Genomic DNA, 25,996 nt, shown 5'->3' with positions numbered 1-25,996 from the left:
GTCTAAGTAGCAATTCTGTTTGGTTTCTGTTTCATCCAATTGAAATGAAACCTAACCCAACAAAACATATAACATAACATAACATAACATAACATAACATAACATAACATAACATAACATAACATAACATAATGATTAATAGGCTATAGGCTATAACAAAATAAAATAAAATAAAATTCCCATCTTTCAATAAATCTTATTCAAAAAAGTGCATTCAAATAAGCCTACATTCTAAGTTTAACATGAAAACATTTCACTCGTTTTACCTAACGTGTATTTTACCTGAGTAACAATGTAGTCTGTGTGAGATTTCTTCAGAAGGTGTCGCTGTGTCTCACGTGAACGTGAAGTAGCCACAAGGTGCGCGCGCGCGCGCGAAGTACCTGCTTTCTTTCATCCCTCCGCCAAACTTCGGGTCCACTTTGAATCCTTTGATCACTTGAGCGCACATTAAACTAGACACGCGGGTTTCTTATGTCTACGCTGAGGCGTTGTATCATATTCAGTCGTCTTCTTACGGTAGTGAATTGCCGTCTTCTCCGAGAAATATGTGTTAGTCTCATCTTACTCAAGGTAAACTTCTTGACCTCCCACCCCACTCGTGCTGTGACGTGACTAGCAGCGGCTAGTAATAAATGAAACGCGCATTTTGAAGCGTCCAGTTGTTCTGCTGCTTCAGCAGACGCGCGTCTGTCACATGCGGCGGGGCACATTCAGACAGAACTGGAGGTATTTTTAATGTTCTTTTCTTTGTCACTTTTTTTCTTCTTCTTGCTATTAGAAAAAGTTCTTCTAAGGAGTAATTAAAACCAGTGTTGTCAATGTTTTGAGAGCGCCCAGTAACCGGACAGTTGACACGTTTGCCGTTGCAGTGTTTCTATTGATCGCGCTGGACTGAAACACCAAACCACTGGGATAAACTATCAGCTATTCAACTCACAAAATGAGCGCCGGGAAGAGGTAAGAAACCCCGAAAACTGTTTCTATATTAACCGGTTCTGTGATTCGGGTTACAGTTCAGTTAACAAGTCTCATCCAATTCATAGCAGAAGAATAGCATCTGAAAGCCCCATATATAGCACTGTAAACTGTTTATGAATGAGTCTCCACACATGGGACAAAACAAACCACACAACTTTATCATTATACGTTTTTACGTCCCTACTTTTTTCCAGCACCGTCATAGGCAATGCACGAAAACCTTTCTAAAATGAATATAGCTAAGTCATTCTGAAGGTCCTCTTTCCATATCTAATCTGCTGTAAGTTCAACATCACAAGCTCTGTTTTGCTTTATAGTGTTTTTGTTGTTGTTGCAGTTTTGCAGTTTTAAGTAATTGCATTAATGATTTCTGCCATTGTCTCTATAGGTCAACTCAATCATACAAATTATGAAGACATTCTGTTGGATATTTTTTTAGTAATGTCCCTCATTTTAAGTTATTAGTAACTAACTTTATCAGAACAAGTTGGCTACTACATTTAATATATGTTATGCAAAACGTGGCTAATTTATCAACACCTTCAGCTGTCAAAACCATAAGATTGTCTTATTAACTAATAACAGTTCGATTGGAACTAAAGTCAGCTTGATTGATTGATTGATTCATGTGAATGAAGCATATAACCTATAGCCATGCAATAGCCCTACAACCAAACTCAGGTCAATGCTTTTCATGTTCAGCAGATACATCCAAAATAATTTGTTAATGTAGGCCTAAATGTTTTTATACCTATATTTTTTCTCCTTTGTACTCTGCTATGTCCCAGTTCTCAAAAATCAGCGAAACAATATTACACAGAAGCTAACAATATTGGATAATTATTCTCTTAGTTGAGGCCAGATATGTAATCCAAACTGTTATCCATTAAACACTAAAGAAATCACTTTTAAAAAAAGGAGAACTAATTGATTTCATTTGCCTTTATGGGAATATTGGCCGTGTAGATTTTATTTATTTATAAATAGTTGAAAATATTCTGTTACCACTTACCAGTCTTGCTTGTATTGTTAAGTGTGGGTGTAGTTTATTATGCTATAATATTTCCCATGTATTTACCTTCAATGACTTTTAAATTATGTTCTTAATTCTGGACAGTCGTCAGTTGCCCAAGACAGCAATGCTGAAATGATACTTTACCCAATTGACACTAAAGTGTTTTTAAGGAAACGTGAGGTGAACTCATCTCATGTGAAGGAGCACCGTGTGCCTGCTGTGTCAATATCTGTTCCATAGGTGGCAATGAAGATTGGGGGAGGAAGAGGGACAGTTTTAATCTGATGGGACAGAGTGTGATGTTCAAAAAGCAGCTTCAATGCGGATCTTTCATTTTTCCTTTTTTTTTGTGTGTGCCTACTTCCCATAATGGTCGACAAAAGTATTTTCCAAGAAATATTTTACCTTTTAACAAATCAAAACATTCACCGTGCTCTCCCAGCTAATTAGGTGCTGAGACAAAAGTACATGTAAAAAATACATAAAAAATTCTCTTAGAGGCAAAGGTAGGCTCTCGATTAACCCAGGTCTGCACTCTAAGAATTATTTGTTACGAACAGGAGATAAAGAATATACAAACATATCAAAAGGTTTATATATTCTTTATCTCCTGTTTGTAACAAATAAAGTATTAGAGTGGAGCTCTTTTTTGCATTTTTGTACCTTTTAACAAACCCTGGGTTAATCGAGAGCCTACCTTTGCCTCTAAGAGAATTTTTTCCCTACAATTTGTACATTCCGTACAAGTAAGATTACTATAAACAGGATTGTTTTATAGAAGTCTGCGATTTATAATACGGGTTATCATTTTTGACACTGTCTATAAAGCTGGTATTGTTGATGGTTGCTATTAACAGTATTAACCATGCTGTGTGTAAAGTCTAGCTGTTAGAAAGACAGTCATGTCCACAAGCTCTGTGTTAGCCAATATTCATTGACCTTTTAACCAGTCGTCTAGTATTATATCACGTCACGGATAACCAAGTGCTATACAATAATTTACACCTTGTTTGGGTCACAGTTAACCTACCGTATATAGTTATTGTTTAACAACATGTATAATTGTAAAACCCCCACAGGCCTTGTGATATAGTTTTTTAAATGGTCGTTAGTGTATTACTAACTGTTAGCTTTTAACTTTTATAAAAGTTAAATGGCCCTTTGGGTGACTTATAGCTTGACCTGCTGTAGACTGTCACCTAGGCTCATTGGAGAAACGTGCCTCTATCTACATTTTTGCAAAACTCCAAAAAAATGTACCTATACACTCACCTCAAGGATTATTAGGAACACCATACTAATACTGTGTTTGACCCCCTTTCGCCTTCAGAACTGCCTTAATTCTACGTGACATTGATTCAACAAGGTGCTGAAAGCATTCTTTAGAAATGTTGGCCCATATTGATAGGATAGCATATTGCAGTTGATGGAGATTTGTGGGATGCACATCCAGGGCATGAAGCTCCCGTTCCACCACATCCCAAAAATGCTCTATTGGGTTGAGATCTGGTGACTGTGGGGGCCATTTTAGTACAGTGAACTCATTGTCATGTTCAAGAAACCAATTTGAAATGATTCGAGCTTTGTGACATGGTGCATTATCCTGCTGGAAGTAGCCATCAGAGGATGGGTACATGGTGGTCATAAAGGGATGGACATGGTCAGAAACAATGCTCAGGTAGGCCGTGGCATTTAAACGATGCCCAATTGGCACTAAGGGGCCTAAAGTGTGCCAAGAAAACATCCCCCACACCATTACACCACCACCACCAGCCTGCACAGTGGTAACAAGCTATGATGGATCCATGTTCTCATTCTGTTTACGCCAAATTCTGACTCTGAATGTCTCAACAGAAATCGAGACTCATCAGACCAGGCAACATTTTTCCAGTCTTCAACTGTCCAATTTTGGTGAGCTCGTGCAAATTGTAGCCTCTTTTTCCTATTTGTAGTGGAGATGAGTGGTACCCGGTGGGGTCTTCTGCTGTTGTAGCCCATCCGCCTCAAGGTTGTGTGTGTTGTGGCTGCACAAATGCTTTGCTGCATACCTCGGTTGTAACGAGTAGTTATTTCAGTCAAAGTTGCTCTTCTATCAGCTTGAATCAGTCGGCCCATTCTCCTCTGACCTCTAGCATCAACAAGGCATTTTCGCCCACAGGACTGCCGCATACTGGATGTTTTTCCCTTTTCACACCATTCTTTGTAAACCCTAGAAATGGTTGTGCATGAAAATCCCAGTAACTGAGCAGATTGTGAAATACTCAGACCGGCCCGTCTGGCACCAACAACCATGCCATGCTCAAAATTGCTTAAATCACCTTTCTTTCCCATTCTGACATTCAGTTTGGAGTTCAGGAGATTGTCTTGACCAGGACCACACTAGGGCTGGGACGGTATGGATTTTTTCTTACCGCGGTTGAAAAGCAAGAAATTCCCGCGGTATTGCGATAAACCGCTTTAAACCTCAACCCCCCTCCCCACCCTCCCCCAGTTTTTTTTTTTCTGCGACGTTGCGGCTGGAACAACAAACAAAGTGTGTCAATGATAATCTCAGGTAGTGTTTATGTGCTTTATTTAATGTTAAAAGCATGCAATGTGACTTTGAATATCGTTTAGTGCTCCAGCTTTGTAGCTGTAAAAGCAACAATGGATAATTCACCTCAGATCTTGAAATTAAACAAATGGAAACAAGAACGTTCAAACTGTGAACAAGTGTATTCTTTGACAAATATTGTTTTAGTAACTTATAGCCTATGTATTTTTAATAATGTTTAAATGGTGTAATATTTGTGAATTTGATTATGTAGCCTACTTATCCATTTTCTTGCAAGTGCCGTCAAGATTACTCTCTGGTGCTGTGAGTGTGCACTTGCCGCGACTCCGCGAGGGTTGACAAATGCGGTCTTCACGTGAGAGAACTGTGTTAAATAAGCACGTGCAATTAAAAGCTGAGGTCCTGCTTTTACTTTTTTTATTTATTTACGGTGCAGCTTGGACGCGGCGTCCGTCGAAAATAGACTAGGCGCCTATCTTTAGCGAAGCGGCGCGGAGAGACGCTTCTGAAACGCGCCGCGTCGTGGCTGTTGTAAACACAAGCATTGACTTGAGTGGGCGCGATCAGCTCCGGTAGCCGCGTCGCAGCCGTAACGCGCCACAGAGTGTAAATAAGGGGTTATAGTCAATAGCCTACGAATGGAATGTTATTATGTGTCATGAAACAACTTGCGAACTTGCGAAAGGTCGGATTTGCTCCATCTTTTGATGAAAAGTTTTGTTTAGAAAACCTTGAATCCATGTAAGACACAATGTTATTAGACACAATCCATGTCATTAGAATCAATGAATCCATGTCATTAGACACAACGTGAACACATGTGAAGGCCAGTGTTTATTTATTTATTTATTTATTTTTTGCGGTGATGACGGTGACGAGCTCAGACCGCGGTAGGCGTCACGTGACCGCGGTATTGCGGTAATGCGGTAACCGTCCCAGCCCTAGACCACACCCCTAAATGCATTGAAGCAACTGCCATGTGATTGGTTGATTAGATAATTGCATTAATGAGAAATTGAACAGGTGTTCCTAATAGTCCTTTAGGTGAGTGTACATGCAATTCATTGCAGTTTCTAGCTGAAATGAACACTAGAGGCAGTAACATACTAACAATTCCTTTTAAAATCAGCATGAAGAGTCTTTTATTCCTTATTGTGACATATATCCCAGTGAAATGGCTTCATGAATGAGAAAAACATTTAGGGTGGGACTTGATTTTGTCCATGGGGAACTGATTAGATTGTTGCATGGTTGTGGTTTGCAATAGCTGTGATGTCATGTGAGTGCCAGGTTGATCCCGCCCCCCGCACCAGTTAACAAGTCATCAAAGATTAGAAGAGATGTCGCTGCATGAAGAAGGAGAAGTTATTTTGATTAAAGATTAAGGCATGAATTTAGTCAAAAATAATGATATGCACGGATAAATCATTTATAATAAACGCTACAATATTCCATTAAAAATAAGATTCGTCCATCTTGACTTTAAAACAAATTATGAATACAGGGGCAGATTATCGATTAACAAAGACTTTTACCATAGTGCATGATTTCTAAACTGATACACGTTTGCGCTTGTATCACATAATCCTCTCGACCACCACTCACAGGACATTTCATTTCATTAGACAACCAACAAAATAAAACGTTAATCTGTTTCAGATAAAACTGAACACACTTTTAGCGCCACTCATTTGACATTTCACTGAAACATGCAAGAAGCAATGTGATATCATTGTGCAGAAATGTCACCACAGGCACGCTTTTTTCAATGAGCCTGGGTTACTGAATTGAGTGGTTAAACTTGGCATCTTTTCAGCATGCCTGATTGCATCTAGTCGAGATATGCAGTGACACTGGGCTCTCAGGGAGCTCTGTGCTCTTATCAGAGGAATAAGCTCTATCCTTCCGGTTTGTTTACATTTTGGTTTGTTTTTATGGTTTTGTAAACATTCAGTGACAATTCATGTTGTAAGGAGCCCACAGAGGAAATCATTATCTGAGTGTGTTCTCCAGGCAAAAAAAGAAAAGAAAAAAAGGAAGGTTTTAATGGATTTTAGAGGTCAAATTCACATTTTCAAACCTGAAAAGATGATTGTGATCAGAACATATAACATCCTATCCATTTTCTTCACACCTTTAGTCTTACCTTACCTTAGAGAAATGTCAGTGCCTGAATTGTTTCAGTCTGGACTTCTTCCTAAAGTGACAAATAGCAGTCACACCTCGCTAGGAGCAAAAATCTTTGTCCCATAGTGGACAAATGGCTACATTGTCCTCAAGATGCAATTGTAAAGCACACCACATAGAGTTTTACCTTTTACATGCAGAGTGTAATGACGTCTCAAAAAAGACATTCCTTTGTGTTAATATTCAAATTAGTGTTATTGTGCATGGAAGAATTGTGAATCATAGGGGGTAAGCTCCCGATAAGGGAGGATTAAAGGAAAAGGAAAGAGAATTATTTATTTATTTTAAATAAAAAGAGAATGCACAAATAAGAAATGAGAAGTACCACTAGTTTTAGCCAGATCAGGTCAGATGAAAGTTTGCTAACAACTGCTTCATGCCCTACATCAGTCCATTCAGAACTGACTAATAAGAATCATCTTATTATAGAAAGATGTAAATGTTATTCTACATTTTGAACATCTTGTGTATTTGTTGGTTTAAAATTGTTTTAGCTCAAATTATTGAAATTAACAAAAACATTTCTAGTGATATAACTGACTTCACTTCATTAAAAAAATCTGAATGGAATAGCATACTCTTATTGAAACATGTCAATCAGGAAATGAGTAAATTTCGGCACTGTTATGGATATTCATCCTCCTTATTCCAAACATCCAGTATATTGGACAAATTTGTTAGAGATTTTTTTTTTTTTTTTTTTTGCTGTATGTTTTTGGTATGCTTAGACATGCATATATTTTATTTTAAATTATTTGTATTATTTTATTTTATTTATTTTATTTTATTTTATTTTATTTTATTTATAAAACGCATAAAAGCACATTAAATTTATTTTTATTATTTTTATTTGGTAACAAATACTACTGTATTTTTCTGAGTATAACTCACAATTTTACATTATTTTTAAATGTAGTAAAATGTAACGTATACCGATGGAATTATCTGGGGTGGTTTTCCTCTCTCAACAATGCAAATTTGACCTGGCGTGACTTACAGTCAAGTGTGCAGTCAATTTATTTTCCAGAAAAATACAGTAAACATTGATTGTTTGTAAAGTTTCCCATCTCAGGACTGATAAGGATATTTCATTATTGATTTAATGCCACAAGGGCATATAATAATGCCCCATAACCATGTGATACTACTCCAGCCTTTTGTTAATGTGCGTGTGTGTGCTTCGTGGATCACTTTTGAGTATAATAGACCAGATGGAGAAATCTGATTGTCATAAACAGTGTTTGTGTTCATGCTCAGTGTTTATTCCACCCACGTGTAGCTTGTTGTATTAGCATTAGTATCGCTCTTTAGCTGATCTGAAATCTGTGTGTGGCAGCCTGGCTCACACCTCCTGGACATCAGACTCAATTAGCATCTTACTAGGCTGCCCAGCCCGCCCCATCCCCCATAGACGGGATTACCCTCCCAATGTCTACCTGACCGCTCCTGCGTACCCTCAAGGGCAGCAGCCTCAGAACAGGACTGTGTCTCGTAAGTTACACCACACATCTACTAACCAGGGCTGGATCCAGAACCAAAAACTTCCCCCTTGTTAGCGGTACCTGCTAACCTGGGAAAATGGCTAGTACTAGCAGAAACACACTGCAAGTGAATGAACCGCGATGCTACGGCTCCACGCTGTCTTTAGAAGATAAATGTGAGCAGTCTTTCTTCCTCTTTTACTACTATAGGGTGGAGGATGAGGCCGTGCTGGACAGAGGGGCCTCGCTTCTCAAGCACTTGTGTGATCAGGAAGAGGTTGAAGGTAAGTACCTCATTGTTAGTCTAAAGTCACTTATTGTCTTTGTTTAATTTGTTGTTTTTCAAAGTTTGGAACCAAGAATATGTAAGTGTGAAAGAGTCATTTGGTTTTGCTTGGATACAGTTTGATTTGAGTGGAACGTTTAGTGTTTACTTTAAGGTGATGAAGATGTAGGGCACAAATACCAGGTGATTTTTTTTGTTTACCCTGTCAGTTTCCTTCCGGTCCAAAGATAGATTTAAATGAGTGTTAGTGTGCGTTGTTAATCAGAGTGTAGTTTAGGAAGGTACTTAGACACAATTTATATATATATATATATACATACACATGCACACACACACAAAATATTATTTATTTTGTCACAATGGAAATAGGTCAAGTCAAGCATATTGGATTTTAGGATACAGTATTTCACACTGTATGTTCTGTTGTACGCTGTTCATTTTAAAAAGTAGTAGGTCATCTGTGCATACTGAATATTTTCATACTAGTATATGTCAGTATGCTATTCTAAACATAACCAGATAAACTTTGTATTACAATTGCATTTTTCATATATTTGAGGGACACTACTACTATTTAAATGGAAGTACTATTACTGCTGTTTAAATGGGAATTGGATGGAGTATTCATTTTATTAAAATTTTATTTAAAAAATCTTACTGACCCCAAACTTTACTGTTGAAAGAATAAACATTAGTCTTAGAAATCCCCAAAACAACAACAAAAAAATGTCGGCCTGCCCTCAAAGTAAACTATAACAACATGTGCCTGTTAGACAAAGAGCCTATGTCGCAGTTCTTTTAGATTTATTAGCATCTATATTAGCATGCACAGTAGCGTGTCACTATCTTCTGTACTTGTACCCTCCATCTCAACTGCTCAGTTACTGCGGTAACACAAGGTGCTCAGATGTTGAAGCCCATAATGTCCCAGCCAGAATCAGGCAATACGCTTTATCCGGTGACGAATTGCGTGCCACTCCAATTCAGCTCTCTTTCTATGGTTGCATAGAAAAGGGTCCCTCCGAAAGAACAGGAAGCTTGGCACAAAGCTGGCTCGACAATGTGTGGTTCCTCCCTCCCTCTTACCTCTCCCTTTCCTTCTCTTAGTCCTTGCTCTTACTCCCTTTTCCTTATTTGCTCTCGCCCATCCCAGCATAGGTGGGATCCCTATTCATAAATGGTTCTCGATGATCTTTCTGCACCATTTGTTTGTTTGTTTGTTTAAAACAAGCAAAGAAAAAAGCTAAATGTCTACAATTTACGATCATTTTCCAGAATGTTTGCAGAAAAGATGCTGAATGTGCCCTGGAGCGGACCATTTTGACTGATTCTTAACTTAAGACAAACAGGCACATAATTAAGTCACTTCCTCAACCTACATGAATTATATCCATGATTCCCCCCCCCCCCCCCCAATAAAATACTGTTAGAATTACTTATCAAAAGGCTTTTTGTATAATTGATGACATATTTTGCAAAATGATTAGTAAATCATACTATTAAAAAACATTCTCAGTAATTCATAAAAAGTAATTCATACTATGACATTGTGACAAATTATATTGTAACATTAAATATGATCTATTGTGAACGTACTAATGAAGTTACACATATTGGTAATGAGATAAGATAAGAGTAAGATGAAAACATGAGATTAACACTCAATAATTACAAATGCATGTCACATTTGGAAAGACAATTTGGACTGCATCCAAATGCAGGGATCTCTCGCTGACTGTGAGAGTGTATTATCCTGTAAGAAAAGAGATTTAAACACACTCTGCATAATTTATAAGAATGGGTGATGTTTTACAAATACAAACAGATCTTTGTGTTAAGGTTCTTGTGGATAATCATTTTCATTTTGCTTTGTTTGATATTTGTCAGGGCCTTAGAGGACCGTAGTTCCTTTATTTGCAAAAAAAATGTTTCGACTCATCGGAAAGTAGTTTTAGACCTAATTTCGATGCAGAAAATAAAAACAAGAAACAAACAATACAGAATGTTCCCGCATCATATCATCTATAGTCATCTGGACTTGTTCTATCTAGCCATTTAAAGATGCATTCACACTACCACCGACAAAGCGACACGATCCGATTCATTACAGTGGAGAGCTGGCGATTTCCGGCGACATGAGCAACAGTTGGCGACATGATGTTGGCATGTCCAGCGTAGCGACAAAGTTGTGATATGTTTAACTTTATGCAAATGAAGAGTGACTTTCTGGAGCAACAACCAATAGGAGTTAATTCAGTGTCATTCACAAACTTTACTTGGGAACGCCCACTAGCGACCTTACAGCCGGCCACTCGCAACATGCAGAATGCTGGTAGTGTGAACGAAGTGTGGGACATGTTGCCACTGCTTCCAGTGGCTTCGTCTGTCGCCTAATGGCGGTGATTGTCCTGCGTTTAACCTCGTCATGCTTGATTATGTCATGAGGCTTATAAATCACTGTGGTGGTCTATTAGTCTCTCTGATGGGGTGAATCATGATCACTATGTGACCTGTGGCACTACAGCTGGGCTGAAGATGTAAAGACAGCCTTGTAATTGGCTGTGGATAAACAAGTACAGATGCACCTGAATAAATCCTACATGACATGAATATGACTTCGACTTAGTTTTACTGTACTAATTTTTTATCATGTATAAAACCTTAATTTGAGACGTGCTTTAGCACTGTAACCCTTTAAATACTAAAATTTTGATCTATCTGATCTGAGTCTCTAATACTTGGGCTGAAAGTATTAAATTGAACATTTTTGACACAGATTGCCATGTTGCAGAGCAGAATCTAATACTTATTATTTTTGACCTTGAAATTTTTAGTTGTCAAAATGTTGTGCATCAAAAGCTAATAAGTGTTTATCTTTAAGTAAAGCAGTTTATTATCGAGTCAGAGGTTGCAGAACACTGGCTTTGTGAAAGACCTTTCTAACTAATGACATGCATTTCATTTTAGTTTAATTATAGATGCACAGCACACTTTAATATAAATTGCTTCTTTGACAACGTATGCCATGTTAGATTATGGCCTGGTTAATTAAACATCTCAGTTTAGTTGTAGCACTAGCCTGAAAAAGTTTAGAATTCAGGGATAGATTGTATCAGGTCTGGTTTGCAGATCTGCACTGATGTCACTGGTTTAGTTAGAGATGCATTAAAGAATATTTCAATAAGTTACAACACAGTGTGGGATGTATTTTTAACAGATGTACTTCATGTGACTTGGGGAGAGACATGGAAAGTGTCTGTATGATATGGATCTAAACATTGGACGTTCCGCTCTACCTGCTAGCTGTTCCAGCCAAAATATTTAGTTTGACAGTCTGCTGCAAAGCAAACCCCTCCGGTGAAATCCACAATTTCCTGCATAAATTGCGTTGAGGAAGTCACGCCATTTATTTATGTCTTTACCCAGTTTGCATCATATGCCGTAACCAATGGGCCGCAAGGAAACAGTCGGCATTCAGCTCCTGACCTCAGTGACACTACACATTATTTATCTTACAGATGTTGAAGTGTGTAGCTGTGGGATGGTCACGTGGCTTGTGCTATCTTGACAGAAGGGAGCCGTTTATCTCATGACAACAACAATGTTAGGACTGGCATTATTGTATTTACTTGACTTGGCTGAGTCAGTTAATTCTGTAAGTGTTTATCTACGTCATCAAGGGCTTTTTTGATATACTGAGGGGAATTCACTCAGAACGAGCTGCAGCCACTGATAGCGTTGTTTTTGCACACTTTGCCTGGGATGCGTTAGCCCGCGATTCTCTAAAGGAAATGCACAGCATCATTCCATCATCCAGGCACCTGCTTATTTCTTTAAAATACCAAAAGTGCTCTCACCTCACTGTGTCTGGATTTAAACCCAGTTAACAACTTCTTCGTGGTTCAATCATCATTTGATAACTGCTGCTGTTTTAATATCATAGTTGTTGAAAATAAGTATGTAAAATATCTGAAATACAAAGACTTTTTTATAAAGAATAAATTTGAATGAAGTAGTTTTTGCCACATTTTTTCTTTTTCTTGTTTTGACCATAAATCACAAAACAAAAAAGGTTAATGCAGAAGTTTTTAAACAATTAAATATTTTTACATTTCCAAGGCAATTTACACTAACGTTCACATGTTTGTGGTCCATATTTTTTTTTACTGGAAAACAAGACCAAAATAATTATTGGGTTTTTTTTTTTGCAGTGTGCTAATGATGAAGAGCAATTGTTTTTTGGAGTCTTTTTGTGTTTCTTAGGTTTGGGTGATGTCATGTGATCTAAATAGCCTGACTTATCTTCTCAATTTTACTCTCTCAGGTCACCACACCATATACATCGGTGTGCATGTGCCTAAGAGCTACCGTCGACGGAGACGTCATCGCCGGCGCACCAGTCACAAGGACAGAAAGGAGAAAGTGACTGAGAACACTTCGGACAGGTCAGACGCAGAGAACAATGAGGAGGCCAGCAACAGCATCCTCAAACCACTCAGTAAGCGCTTGCCAAAGACCCATCAGTTCACATTAATGCTGAGGGCTCCTTCACAGAACCACAAACAAACACACACACACACACACACACACACACACACACACACACACACACACATAGACTCACAGCTAAAAGCCAAGGCTGCTGCTGACTCTACTTTGTCAGAACAGATATTCAGAGCTGCCTAGCCAGCGGATGAGTGTGTTTGGACAGACAGGGCTAGGGCCCCTGCGTGTAAGTAATAACCATCCAAATGGGTCACGATTGCCTGACGTGAGCCGCTGAAGGAGGGAAGTATGTGTGTCTCTGAGATATCTAATGGTGAGGTATTATACGCCCAAGGGAGGATCACTTAGGAGGCGTTTCTGTTGATTTGGATGCCAGGACTTTGAATGCTCTCTAATGATGTGATAGCTGAAAGGGAGAATGAGGAGGAAGAGAGGAGGTGAAAGGGATCACATAAGCGAGTGAGAGGCTGAGAAAGAACATGATGATTCCAAGGTCATATAAGGAAAATGTTGCCTTAAAACCATGCAGTGGCCATATAGACTTGTTTAAAGTAAATAAAAAAAGTGGGTTTAATTTTTTATTGTCATTTACTCACCATTATGACAATTTAAACCTGCATTCGGTTTTATTTATTTATTTTTCACTGGGACACACAAAAGTGATCTTCAAAAGAGTCTTCACACAGAATGTTTCCATACAAAGACACTGGCTTATAGTAAACAGGATTGTCAATCTCCAAAAAGTAGTTCCTATGATTTGTGCTCTATATTTTACTTTACAACTTTACCTTCACCTCCACTGCAGGTTTCAAATTAAATATGTCACCTATTGTGTACAGGTTTGACATAATTATTTCTGGTTACTTGACACTTGAGAACTAATGACGTTCGATGCTGTGTTTGATTTGAAAGACAGTTTGATTTTATTTTGACTGTGTGCCAGTGAAGACATAATAGCATAGGGCTTTGGAACGAAATGAGGGTGAGTAAATAATGACGCAGTTTTGGCTGAATTATTCTTATAAATAAATCTGCTGAGGTTTTAGTGCAGTTTACTGTGCTGACTCTGCGCAAACTCGGTTATTGACCTTAATCTGAAACGTATTCAGCTCCTAATGGAAACTCAAGTGCAACCAAGCAGAATCAAGAACTTGACAGTGATGTCGACCCAGAGCTCACCTGACTTACCATTTCTGGGCTTTCAATTTATCCTCTGAATTCCCTTTATCAAAAAACATGTTTTACAATACAATGTGGTCCCATCAGTTAACATTAGTTAATGCATTATGCAATATATATTAATCTTTGTTAATGTTAGTTAATTAAAAAAAAAAAAAAAAAATTATATTAGCAGACACAACTTTTGGTTTTAATAATATATTAAATTAACATTAACTAAAATTTAAATTAAATGCTTCAGAAGTATTTTTCATTGTTGGTTCATGTTATCTAATGTAGTTAACTAATGTTAACAAATTGAACCGTATTGCTATGTGTTACCTTTTTAGCTCCATAGGAACGCATAACCCAAAGATTTTTTAAATAATTTATTCTATTAATCATCTTCCTTATCCTTAAAAGGGATGTGTGTCATTTTTTTCAGTGTTAAAGGGAAGATTCGGAGTAATCCCCCCCCCCCCCCCCCCCCAACATTATTAAAGTTAGAGCTTATTTAGAGATATCAGCCGAATGGCTTAGTGCAGGCGCTAATGGATCCAAGGTTGTATCTCGTAAATTACCCCACTAATAATGCCCAGAATGGTACCAAACTTATACAGTAGTACAAATAGGTTCTGTAGTCATAAAACGAGGCATTGGAAAGTTTGTAAGTAAATCAGGAGTTAATTGAAATAACACTTGCCTAACGGCTTATGCTACTGCTAACCCGGACGTCGAGGTCACTTCCATGATTTGGGAAAAGCCTGTCTGGGGGGGGTGTTTGGCTCGAGGTCATGGTGCAAAGGACCCTAGGTTGATTTTACTCTGAACCATCCCTTTAAAATACCTTCTCCTATTCTATTTCAATATGCACACAACTATAAGTAAGCTATTTGTAGGTCATTTGGACAAATGAACTTCTGGCTCAACTAATGGTGTGATTTTGGGGCGGGATTTCCTGTTTAGGTCTTCTTGCATTTAAGTAGAAGTTAACTGAAAGTGAGAGTGAGCTCTCATACATTCTTACACAAAGAATCAAACCTCATTTTTATATGCGTATATGTTTTGTACATGCAAAATTGTCGACACATATATTGTTGTAAAGTGTGTCAGTGTCCGCTTTTCCCATGCAATGGATTTTCTGATGGAAATTGATATAATGCAGAAGATTAGGGCAGTCCCACATGTAACAATGTTCTGGCTCCTTGCCTTTTGACCCTGAGCAGAGCGAGTACTGACCTTTGTCTGTAGATGGATTACTTCCTGATTGTTATCTCTAATCCGGATGCTTGTTAGTATCAATCTTCCTCTTTATAGGCTGCAACAAATAACATCATGAACCTTTTTTAAATGTGAACAGTATAATGTAAAATAAATAAATAAATTGCAAGCACGAAATGTTCTGAATGTGTTCATATCCCTGCTGCTTAAAGGAATAGTTTACCCTAGAATGAAAAAAATTATTTTTTTCTGTGGAATACTAAATTTTATTTTTTTAAGAATATCCCTTTCAGTATAATAAAAGTGAGTCAATCTTCAAAATTACAAAAAGGCAGCATAAAATCTGTCTATATGACTTTCTTGAGAGAATGCATGATGCATGCATGATTTCTGTATATATCGTTCTTTTGGAGTCATGTCTTTTCAATGAATTGTTGATTCACAAAACTGAATCAACAGATTTGGTTGCAGCAGTTAACCTGGAGGGGAAGATTATTTGTCAGTAAAAATTACATTTAAATGTGTTTATCTCTCAAAGCTTTCAAATGACTTGAGTACTTTGATTGCAGCTCACCAGTCATATGGACCACTTTTAAGGTAATTTGATGATGCTAGAAAGCCTCAGGCCTTGTTTTTTTTGTAATTGCATGAAAGAGATTGACCAGCACATTGATTGCAATCAAAAAGCCATACAAATTTGGAATGACATAAGGTTGAGTAAATAAAGCCAGAATATTGTATCTCTTTAAACTGGCCTTGTTTTTAGGATGAATTCTGCTTCAGTGCTCTGAAGTCAGTCTTTCGAGCTGCCGTCACCCTTAACTGTATTTTTTAGTGCTGAAGAAACCTCCCTGTCTTATTCCGTTCTCTTTTCCTCCAGTTAAAAACATGCCTTAGTACCTCCAATTCAGCACTATGGTTCATTTTCATGCGTCCAGATATAGGCGGGAAACTCTCCTCTGTGTTGTGTGAGATCATTGCTAATGATCTGATTTGAGCTTTACAGTTAGAGGCAACTGCCCATTGTTTTCTTAGAATTTTATATTCAAAGCTATTTAAAATAAGTCTGTCTTATGCTCACTGTGATGCATTTTTGTAATGACAACTCTCTGAGAAATTGCTACCCTGCAGCCGCTGTACTGAGCAAGTACTGAGACTTTCTTTTGCAGTACATTCACAGACATTGCAGTGAGTATGTAAGACATGCTGCTGCACATGTGTCATACATTAAATAACCCCCCAACAAAGTCCAGAGCCCTCCCCAACACAAACATCTTTTTCCAGATATAGTTAAAGGCTGTACAGCCAATGCCACAGTTGAGCAGCTTTTTCCTAGTCGCTCTAGATTTTTGACTTTGGAGCACAGTTGTGAAACAGCTGAAAGAGACTATTGCTATACATTTGTGAAGCAACGTTTCACCCTGCACAGTTGCACAGGTTAATGGAAGACATAAACAATACAAACATATATACATGTGCTGCTGAGTGAGAAAACAAGCTGCTGCATGCAGATATGCATTTGTACATATGAAAATAGACAGAACGAGATTGGACCACGCCAGGACAAGAACATTTTTTTAAGAGCCATGACATCGCATGTTTTAATATCTATGTGTGCCTGGGCTACCTTCCCGACTGGCTTAACTCGAGTGGCCTATGACTATATATGCCTGAGACGATAAATAAACTGAATCAACTGAATCAACCACACACATATGCATAGCTAATGAAAACATTGCCCTGGAAATAAATTTGAGTTATGCAGCTACACATGGTATCCCTGTTGAAAGCGCAAATGCTTGTTTCAACTTTAACGTTTTCTCATATCCGTAGCTTAGAGAGTGTACCCTGACAGCATTACAATAGACCTCTTGCTGTGGCATGAACACAATTGTGTAAGCGCTGCGGCTTATACGCTTGGTGAATCACTCCACAAGACCGTTAACATAACGCTTAAGCTGGGAACACACTTAACGACTGTAAGGCTGATTATAAATGTAATTTGATACTTACGACTGATCATGCCTAAACGCGCCGGCATGCCTAAACGCATCAGACACAGTTGCGTTCAGTCGGTGTTCACAGTCGGTTTTAAAATCTGCTAAAGTCGTTGAAAAGTCTGTAAGTGTGTTCAGTTCAGTCTTAGAATGTTTCAGCTTATCGTTAAGTGTGTCCCCGGCATTAGATTAAACTGTAATGATTGCTCATTTAGGAATTAATAAGCAAACCACACAAAACGCACAAAGATAGATTAATTTGAATATGGTTACTATGATTATGAGATTGATCGCATTAGTTTGATCGAAGTTTGCTTTTACATGAGATAAAGTTTAAATGTAATATTGCCAAAATCCCATTATAATCACAATGATGAGGGTGCATGTAAATGCACTAAGAGATAAAATAATGCGTAAGATTGCCTTTATTTCAATGAATGAATTATAGCATTTTTTTAAATCATTATATAGAGAGAGAGAGCAAGAGATGAGAGATGCACGTGTGATTTTCTTGTGTCTGTTCAGCGTCTCTCTCTATTAACAATGACTACGTTTACAAGCTGTCAATATTCGGGTTATGGTCGGGTTAAGGTCACTTTTTGGGTTTATGAAACATTCGGAATAACCCGTTTACCCGCGTGAGCAGAGAGAGTTACTCCTGTATACATGGAATTTGTAATCAATTGGCAATATCCCGATGTAAACGGCGACGCACGGTTAGCGTCTGGATAATGAATAGTTCGGGGCAGATAGCGATCGCCTTTGTTTGCGCTTTCCTCCTCGCTCCAAAAGTGTGGTGCTATGCTGCGTCTCGCCATGTTTACCTCTAATTCTTGTTTACTTCCGGTATACTGTACGCGGGGTTTTGTATGCACCGTCTCTACTCAAAAGACCAAGATTCCTTGCGAATAGAACATGCGCAGAACACAAATCAATGTTCCTTTTGATGGGGATATGCCGATACGCGTTTACATGACCAAATATTCGGGTTAGAAAAGGGGTACCCCAGGTATAATATCCGGGTTTTTAAAAACCGGGATATGAGCATATTCGGATTTTTGCCGGTGTTTACATGGCCGTGCGCGACCGGGTTATTGCTAATATTCCGGTTTTGAACGGGTTATTGGCTGCATGTAAACGTAGTCATTGAAGCTGTGAGTATAACTACTTAAAAACCAGCAATTTTACCCCCTCGTTAATGAGAAATATAACATAGGGATTTAGTGGCGAAGCTATTTTATTAATAAAAGTTGTGGGACAGTGTGCTCCTGAATGCTTCTGTGAGTGTGCGTGCAGCGTGATCTCAGAGTGACATGTGCGTGCTTCAATGAAAACGGCATGAGTGACATGGTATGTGTGTGTTTTGCATTTATTTTATTTTTTTTTTGCATTGAGAGGATCCAAGCAAAATCTTTATTTAAGAAATGTCACAGAGACGTTCTCACTACACCACTGATTTTTATTTTTTTTTTACATCAAAATTTTAAGATTAAAAGATTATTTTTAGTTTTGACTTGATTTATAACGGATGCTCTGTCCCTTCTCTCTGTGTCTCTTGATAATTTTAAACATCATCAATGGGAGCCAGTCAGACCCTCTGCTGAGTAGGATGTCCCACAGGAGATCTCTTAAACCCAGAGGCAGGAGGGCTGGTGCACTGTAATCCTCTCAACTATAGTTATTCTCTTCTTCCACTGCAGGTTATAATTAGTTAATCTTACCTTCCTAAGTCAGACCCACATATGTGATTGCCAGCAATAACAAATCTTTATTTTCTTGACTAGTTAGTTAATATCGGACATGAACAAAATAATGGTCTCCTTGCTATTACGATAGTAATGAATAATCTGGTCTGCAAGTGAATGTGGAAACACTGTTTAGTCGAATGTTGTTTTGGATGGATTATCACATTCTAGTGTATACATGTTTGTCAGCTTTGTGTATGATAATATTGGGCAGCAGTTGAACATGTATTATTGAAACACAGAGAGTGTCTGGACATGCTGCTTCCTCTGACTGCTTTGGGGGATGTTTGGGATTAAAGGTGCTTATAGCTGACCACATGTCTACCCACACACTATTCCCAATGACCAGGAAGTGACCAGATCACACTCGGATATGTGTGAATACAAATAGACCAACACTGTGTATTATCACTACTATGATGCACAGTGATCTCTGTCTATTATGTAGTCTAAAAATTGCATGTGATTTATCTTCCACTGAAAGTTTTGGTTCTCTATTTTATTCATCTGCTATAATTAAGCCCAATGCCTATATTTACAATACACCATCGTCTTGAGTGTTTTATATTATTAAGCACTACATAATAAAAAAAGGACAGTGTTTTCATTAAAATTTCATTAAAATTGTATGTATTTTATTTATTATTCTGTCAATCTTTCCACCAGATATAGTTCCTGGCATGTACACTGACATTTTTTTTTGTGTGGAGAAATTAATACTTTTATTCAGCAAAACCACATTAAATTGATCAACAGTGACAGTAAAGACTTTTAGAATGCTACAAAGATTTATATTTCAAATAAACGCTATTCTTTTGGACTTTCGATTCATCAAAGAATACTGAAATGTATCACGCTTTCCAAAGTAAGCAGCAAATCAGTTTTAGAATGATTTCTGAAGGATCATGTGACACTGAAAAGAATGATGCCTAAAATTCAACTTTGACCATCAAAATATAAAAATATATAAAAAAAGTCATTTTAAATATTAATAATATTTCACAATATTAATGTTTTACTGTATACTTTGATCAAATAAATGCAGGCTTGGTGAAAATGAAACACTTTTATTTTCAGACTAGGCTTGCTGCGATAGTCAGTGTTACCGGTATTACACGATGTTCAACCGATGTTCAAATAAAAATAATTTTCAGTTCAGTTAGAGAACAGACCCTACAATTAAAAACTAATCACGTCTGCTTGGTTGAAGGAGAGTCACAGCACAGATCAGCAGCAGGAGTCAGATATCATTTATTTTATTTGTTTTGTTAATAAAGCCATCTTATTTGTTTTGTTAATAAATGTTCTGTTTAATATAAGCGTTTTTGTCATTGTACTGTTTAGTTGTTGTGTTTTTTCATTAAGAATAATAATGAACCCACCATTCAAGCAATTGCCGCCCCCGAATTACCGCTAATTCGAAGTAAAATGAAGTAAAATGCGAACGGCCACACGGCATTCTTAAGCAATTTAAAAGCAAGGTGAAAAAAAATGGAAAAACTCCAACGTCCCCCCCGTGAATACTGGTATTACCGGTGTTGTCGTGTGTCGATTTTCCTCACCATTACATCCCTAGTTCAGACCCCAAAGTTTTGAACCATAGTGCAAATTTGTGTTTTAGTTTTTGTTTTCCCTATCTGCCTGCTCGTCTGTGTTCCTAGTTTGTCTCCATGGTTTATTAATTTAGCATGAGCTTCCCATGTGTATTTAAGCCTTGAGTTCTCACAGTTCTTTGTTTGGTGTTGTTTCCATTTATGTTGAATTATGTGTATTCTCCAGCATTTTTGAGTTTGTATTTCCAGCAATCTATATTAAAAACTTATTCTAGTATTTTCCTGTCCATATGTGCTGCTTACCACACCAACCGTAACAGAACACCGAACCGCAAATAAGGATTATAATTTATAACATCATGGACTTACCTGCAGTCCATTTGCTCTCTTTGTGTATGTTTTGGGCTAGTTTAAACAAGCCAACTATGGAACGCCTGCCCGCCGATGGTCCTCGAGTGACATTCATAGAATTTGTGGAGTAGATGCTGGTGAGCTGCTGCCCACCGTTCACTGTCTGCCTAGCTGAGGAGCCCCAGTCCAGACCCAGAGCGCAGCCAGTCTTTAGCCTCCTCCCTAATTGGACCAAAAGCCTAAACCCTCAGCAGACTTGGAGACCGAGCCAGCGCTGGAGCTGTAAACTGAGGCCATCTTCGCTCTGGAGTCCGAGCCCCACAGAGAGTCTGACCAGGTGTGTGAGCCACTAACAACGTACTGTGAGGAAGGTGTTTTAGTGGAGTATACTACAAGATCATGGGATGGAGCCCATCGCTGAGGGTGAGTTGTGCCAGGTCCCTATTTGTTTTGAGGAATTGGAAGAGAGAATTCCCAGAAGTCTCCTGTCGCTGCTGGTCCCACCCAGCCTCCCTCTCTCGCCTTCTCTACCCAAGATAGCCAGTTCTACCAGAAAGACTCGGGAGAATAAATACTGTGACAATTATACATTTATTAACAGCCCAGCAAGCAATAAAGTTCTTTGGCGTAGGCCCCATCCGTAGCTCGCAATCTGAGGGTCCGGACTCTGCATATCCTGCCTGAAGACAAAGGCAGGGGCGTAGCCGACCCCCTGTGAGGTATAGGAAGGGACCATCCTGGTGGTGGTGGTGGGGAGGATGGAGGGCAGGATCCATCTTGGAGGTGGTGGGGAGGATGGAGGTGAATGGAAGCGTCAGCATCTGCGAACTCAAACGTGTGTAAGTACCAATCTTTTATACCACGAGTATTAGAATGTGATTGGATAGATGAGAAGGTAAAGTGACATAACAATTGAGTCTTCCCAGCAGAACTTATGCTAAATCTTTCATTTATTTGACCCTGTCTCCACTGGCTCTCTTCAGTTCCTCTGCATCTCCTCAGTTTACTCCACTTTGCTGCGTGGATCCTCCTTGGGTCTTCCGGTCGCCAGCTCCGCCTTGCAAGTGTATCCTCTGTCTTCACCTTAGGCTCCCAAGCCTGTCACTGCACCTTGGCCCGTCGACCAGTCTGTTCCCTCTTGCCCCCCAGTATCACTTTGCCTGTGGCATAGACTTCCGGCCCTTCAGCTGCACTTCGTCCCTCCACTCCTTCGACTCACTCGGGCTCCACCATCCCTCCGGCTTCGCCTTGGTCCTCTGTCCCACTGGCTGCACCTCAGTCCTCCACCGCCCTCGCTCTATCTCGGCCGCTCATTACTGTGGCTCCGATTTGGCTTCCAGGATCTACGGTGTCGCCCAGTCTCATAGTTGACTCCTAGGCTCAGGCTGGGGCTCCACCTATCCCGTCTTCGCTTCCGGTGGTCGGTCGCCAGGTTTCGTCGTCTGTCATGGCTCACAGTTCTTCTTGGTTTATTCTGTGTTGTTTACATTTAAATTGACAAATTTGTATTGTATTTTTCTCCAGCTTTTAATCTCCAGCAATCTATATTAAACGCTTATTATAAACGCCTGTTTGTGTTGTGAGTACCATACCGACCATAACAAACTATTGCTATAGGCTGTTGTGAATTTCAACATACCTAAAATTTTGAATTTAGATCTGTTTTAACTATCTGTTTTAAAAAGTTAATTACTTAACTTTTCTTTCCATGAAAGGAAGAAACTGTGTGTGAACCGTAAAATGTATTTTGGAGTACATGTGAATAAAAAGTAGGTCACCGCGGGTCTTTAAAAAGTCTTAAATTCAGTTATAAGTATCTTAAATATCTTAAATGGTTTAACAAATTCTTAATTTTAGGAGGTCTTAAATTCGAGTCAGGAAAACAGGAATCTTGACACGGTTTTAATGTGATTATTACATTTCAAAAGACAACTTAAGTTTTTTAAGTTTCCTTGAGTTGATGATTTCATTAAATTAATATTAGAGCTGCACGTTCAAAGTAAAATGTGGCACTGTTGCCTGAAGCTTTTTGAAATTGCTCACGGTTTCAGAGCAATTTCGCAATAATTACTGCAGATTTTTTGCCAAGCAATTGCTTGTTTTAGACAGTTACAAAATAAACTGTATCTTGCATTTAATTTAATGTTTAGATTATGCATAATTCCATAATTATTAAATAACTTAAAATGAAATAATTTTGCTTGTAAATTTTGTATCCTTTGTTTCCTCATAATCCTTTAAGACATTAGTCTTTGCGCCCCTAAAGTTCTTTATGGGCTCCTAAATTTTTCAAATTGGGAGCAGACGTGCTCCTTGGGGAAAAAAAAGTAAGCGTCAATCCCTGCTCTGGTGATAGATTTCTCTATTCATTATTAGTCTCTCAGGGCTACCATTATGGAATCCCTCTCAAAACATCAGTTTTAAGTCAGACCCAAATGTATTCCTGGTCTTTTGTTGACTCCGCTCTAATCCTGACATCTGAGGAGGGTCAAGTGTTGAAATTAATTTTCAGATAACAAAATAGTGATTTCACAAAATTTGAATTGTATCTATAGAGAGCAACACAAACGTCATGGTAAAATTCTCATGAGGTATGTGACAGGCACGTAGGGTAATCAGAGAGTGTTAAGTGGCTCAATCTAATCACTTTCTGATGAGAGTGGGAGAACAGACATAAGGGTCCTGCATGTGAGGATTCTTTTCTGATTAGCGGGTCATCGTCGATTCTGTCCCCTTGTTATCGCTAACAGTTGCATAATCACATACTGAATAACAATAAATGTTTATCTGACATAATATGTGCTAGAAAATATTACTAATAGGGTAGAAAAGTTAAATCTAAAGAGGAAGATGGAAACTAAGGCAGTTAGCTGTCCCAAACAGCTATTCAAAGAATCATTAGGATGTGGACGTTCTCCATGATGTGGGAAAGTTGTTGTGAAGACAGTGGTAGTTGTGCTCTGGTGTGCTCAGGGTATCAGTTACTGTCAGGAAGTCAGTAGGAGATGGCAGGGGAGGCAGTCAAGTGAAAGAACAATAGCTGTTCTGAATAAAACTCTTTTGTGCCTCAAACAAAAGACAAGAGCCACTCATCACAGGCATGTGACGCCTCAAATGTGTTTAATCACTGTTGTGCTCATCACTGCTGGACTGATGTGAAACACACAGCAGTGATGACCAGCATTTGACTTCTTTCTTACAGGCTAAATGTTTCATCTGACATAGAAGACAGAAAACATCACTCTTGACACGTCATTTTGTCATAAGAGTTAGTCTGAAAGCTACAAATGAAATATTTGTTAGTTGTAAACCAAAGTGTTGAGTCATACATTTTTATAGTAGTTATTAACTTGATAACGGGTAAGACCTAGGCACAAACCATAGTATTAGAGGCACAAATATTTTTGTTTTGAGAACTATTAGATAATCTATAATAAACTATATTGAACTATTTTGAGTTATTGCTAGTTTAAGTGTTGCCCCATTTGTGCTTCCCATGGAAGTTGTCTTGAAACCCTCTTTGTGTCTTGATATGTGGCAAGTCGTGTGTTTCCGCCAAGCATCTGTTGCTAGGAGAAAATACAAAAGACATCCTCTTAATACACACTCTTATCATGCCTTTTTGTGCCAGTAAACCAGTGAAGTGTAAATCTACTCACACAGCACAGCTGTCAGGTTTACAGAAATGTTAAAATATATATACTGTATGTAAAAAAAAACAAAAAAACATGTTGCATTATTCATATGCAATGCACTCATTAGTCCAAAAACTATGTGAAAGTGTTACATATGATTGTTTGAAAATGGATTGCTAAAACAAAGATTACTATTGCTCATACCAAGTGTGCCGCACAAGTCCTGAAAAGTGAAGCCAAAATGTTTAGATCGCCCCCAGGTGGCTGGATGCAGTATAGCTCATAAACCCCGCCCTCTCCTTGTAATTGAATGGGACATGAGACAAACTAAACAATCAAATTAAACTTCAAGATTGGAGTTTTAACTTTAATTTCTACCTTTCCATAGCTGTTTATTTCGCACCGACATAATGAGTTGTTCTGCAGTAAACTGTACTAACCTTTTCTTTGGGAGTGTGGGCGGGGCCTCCACTTCACGCTCACTACTGTGCGGACTCTGGCTCCGAGTTCACTACTGCGCAGACTCTCACTACTGTGCAGACTCAGGCTCCGAGTTCACTACTGCACAGACTCTCACTACTGCGCAGACTCTCACTACTGCGCAGACTGTCACTACTGTGCAGACTCAGGCTCCGAGTTCACTACTGCGCAGACTCTCACTACTGCGCAGACTCAGGCTCAGAGTTCACTACTGCGCAGACTCTCACTACTGTGCGGACTCTGGCTCCGAGTTCACTACTGCACAGACTCTCACTACTGCGCAGACTCAGAGTTCACTACTGCGCAGACTGTCACTACTGTGCGGACTCTGGCTCCGAGTTCACTACTGCGCAGACTGTCACTACTGTGCAGACTCAGGCTCCGAGTTCACTACTGTGCAGACTCTCACTACTGCGCAGACTCTCACTACTGCGCAGACTCTCACTACTGCGCAGACTCTCACTACTGTACAGACTCAGGCTCTGAGTTCACTACTGCGCAGACTCTCACTACTGTGCAGACTCAGGCTCCGAGTTCACTACTGCGCAGACTCTCACTACTGCGCAGACTCTCACTACTGCGCAGACTCAGTTCACTACTGCGCAGACTCTCACTACTGCGCAGACTCTGACTACTGCGCAGACTCAGGCTCCGAGTTCACTACTGCGCAGACTCTCACTACTGCGCAGACTCTCACTACTGCGCAGACTCAGGCTCCGAGTTCACTACTGCGCAGACTCTCACTACTGCGCAGACTCAGAGTTCACTACTGCGCAGACTCTCACTACTGCGCAGACTCAGGCTCAGAGTTCACTACTGCGCAGACTCTCACTACTGTGCAGACTC

The 25,996-nt window shown here is 39.0% G+C and overlaps 1 protein-coding gene across 11 annotated transcripts in view; it reads left to right on the top strand.

Moving 5' to 3' along the window:
- Positions 1 to 419: 419 nt before the first annotated feature.
- The window catches only part of slc4a4a (solute carrier family 4 member 4a), an 81,191-nt gene continuing 55,614 nt past the window's right edge, over positions 420 to 25,996 (top strand). Inside the window, exons 1-4 of one of the 11 annotated variants that reach the window (XM_084114153.1) lie at positions 420 to 729; positions 873 to 960; positions 8,429 to 8,502; positions 12,829 to 13,002. In XM_084114153.1, the coding sequence (XP_083970279.1) occupies positions 944 to 960; positions 8,429 to 8,502; positions 12,829 to 13,002 (265 nt within the window). In that variant the 5' untranslated portion in view covers positions 420 to 729; positions 873 to 943. Of the gene's footprint in view, positions 961 to 8,229; positions 8,503 to 12,828; positions 13,003 to 25,996 lie in introns of those variants that run through there. The other 10 variants (XM_084114145.1, XM_084114144.1, XM_084114151.1 and 7 more) reach the window with 10 other exon arrangements.

This window comes from Abramis brama (genome assembly GCF_963993115.1).
Source record: "Abramis brama genome assembly, chromosome: 5".
NCBI lineage: Eukaryota > Metazoa > Chordata > Actinopteri > Cypriniformes > Leuciscidae > Abramis > Abramis brama.
This window is presented reverse-complemented; position numbering and strand designations above follow the sequence as displayed.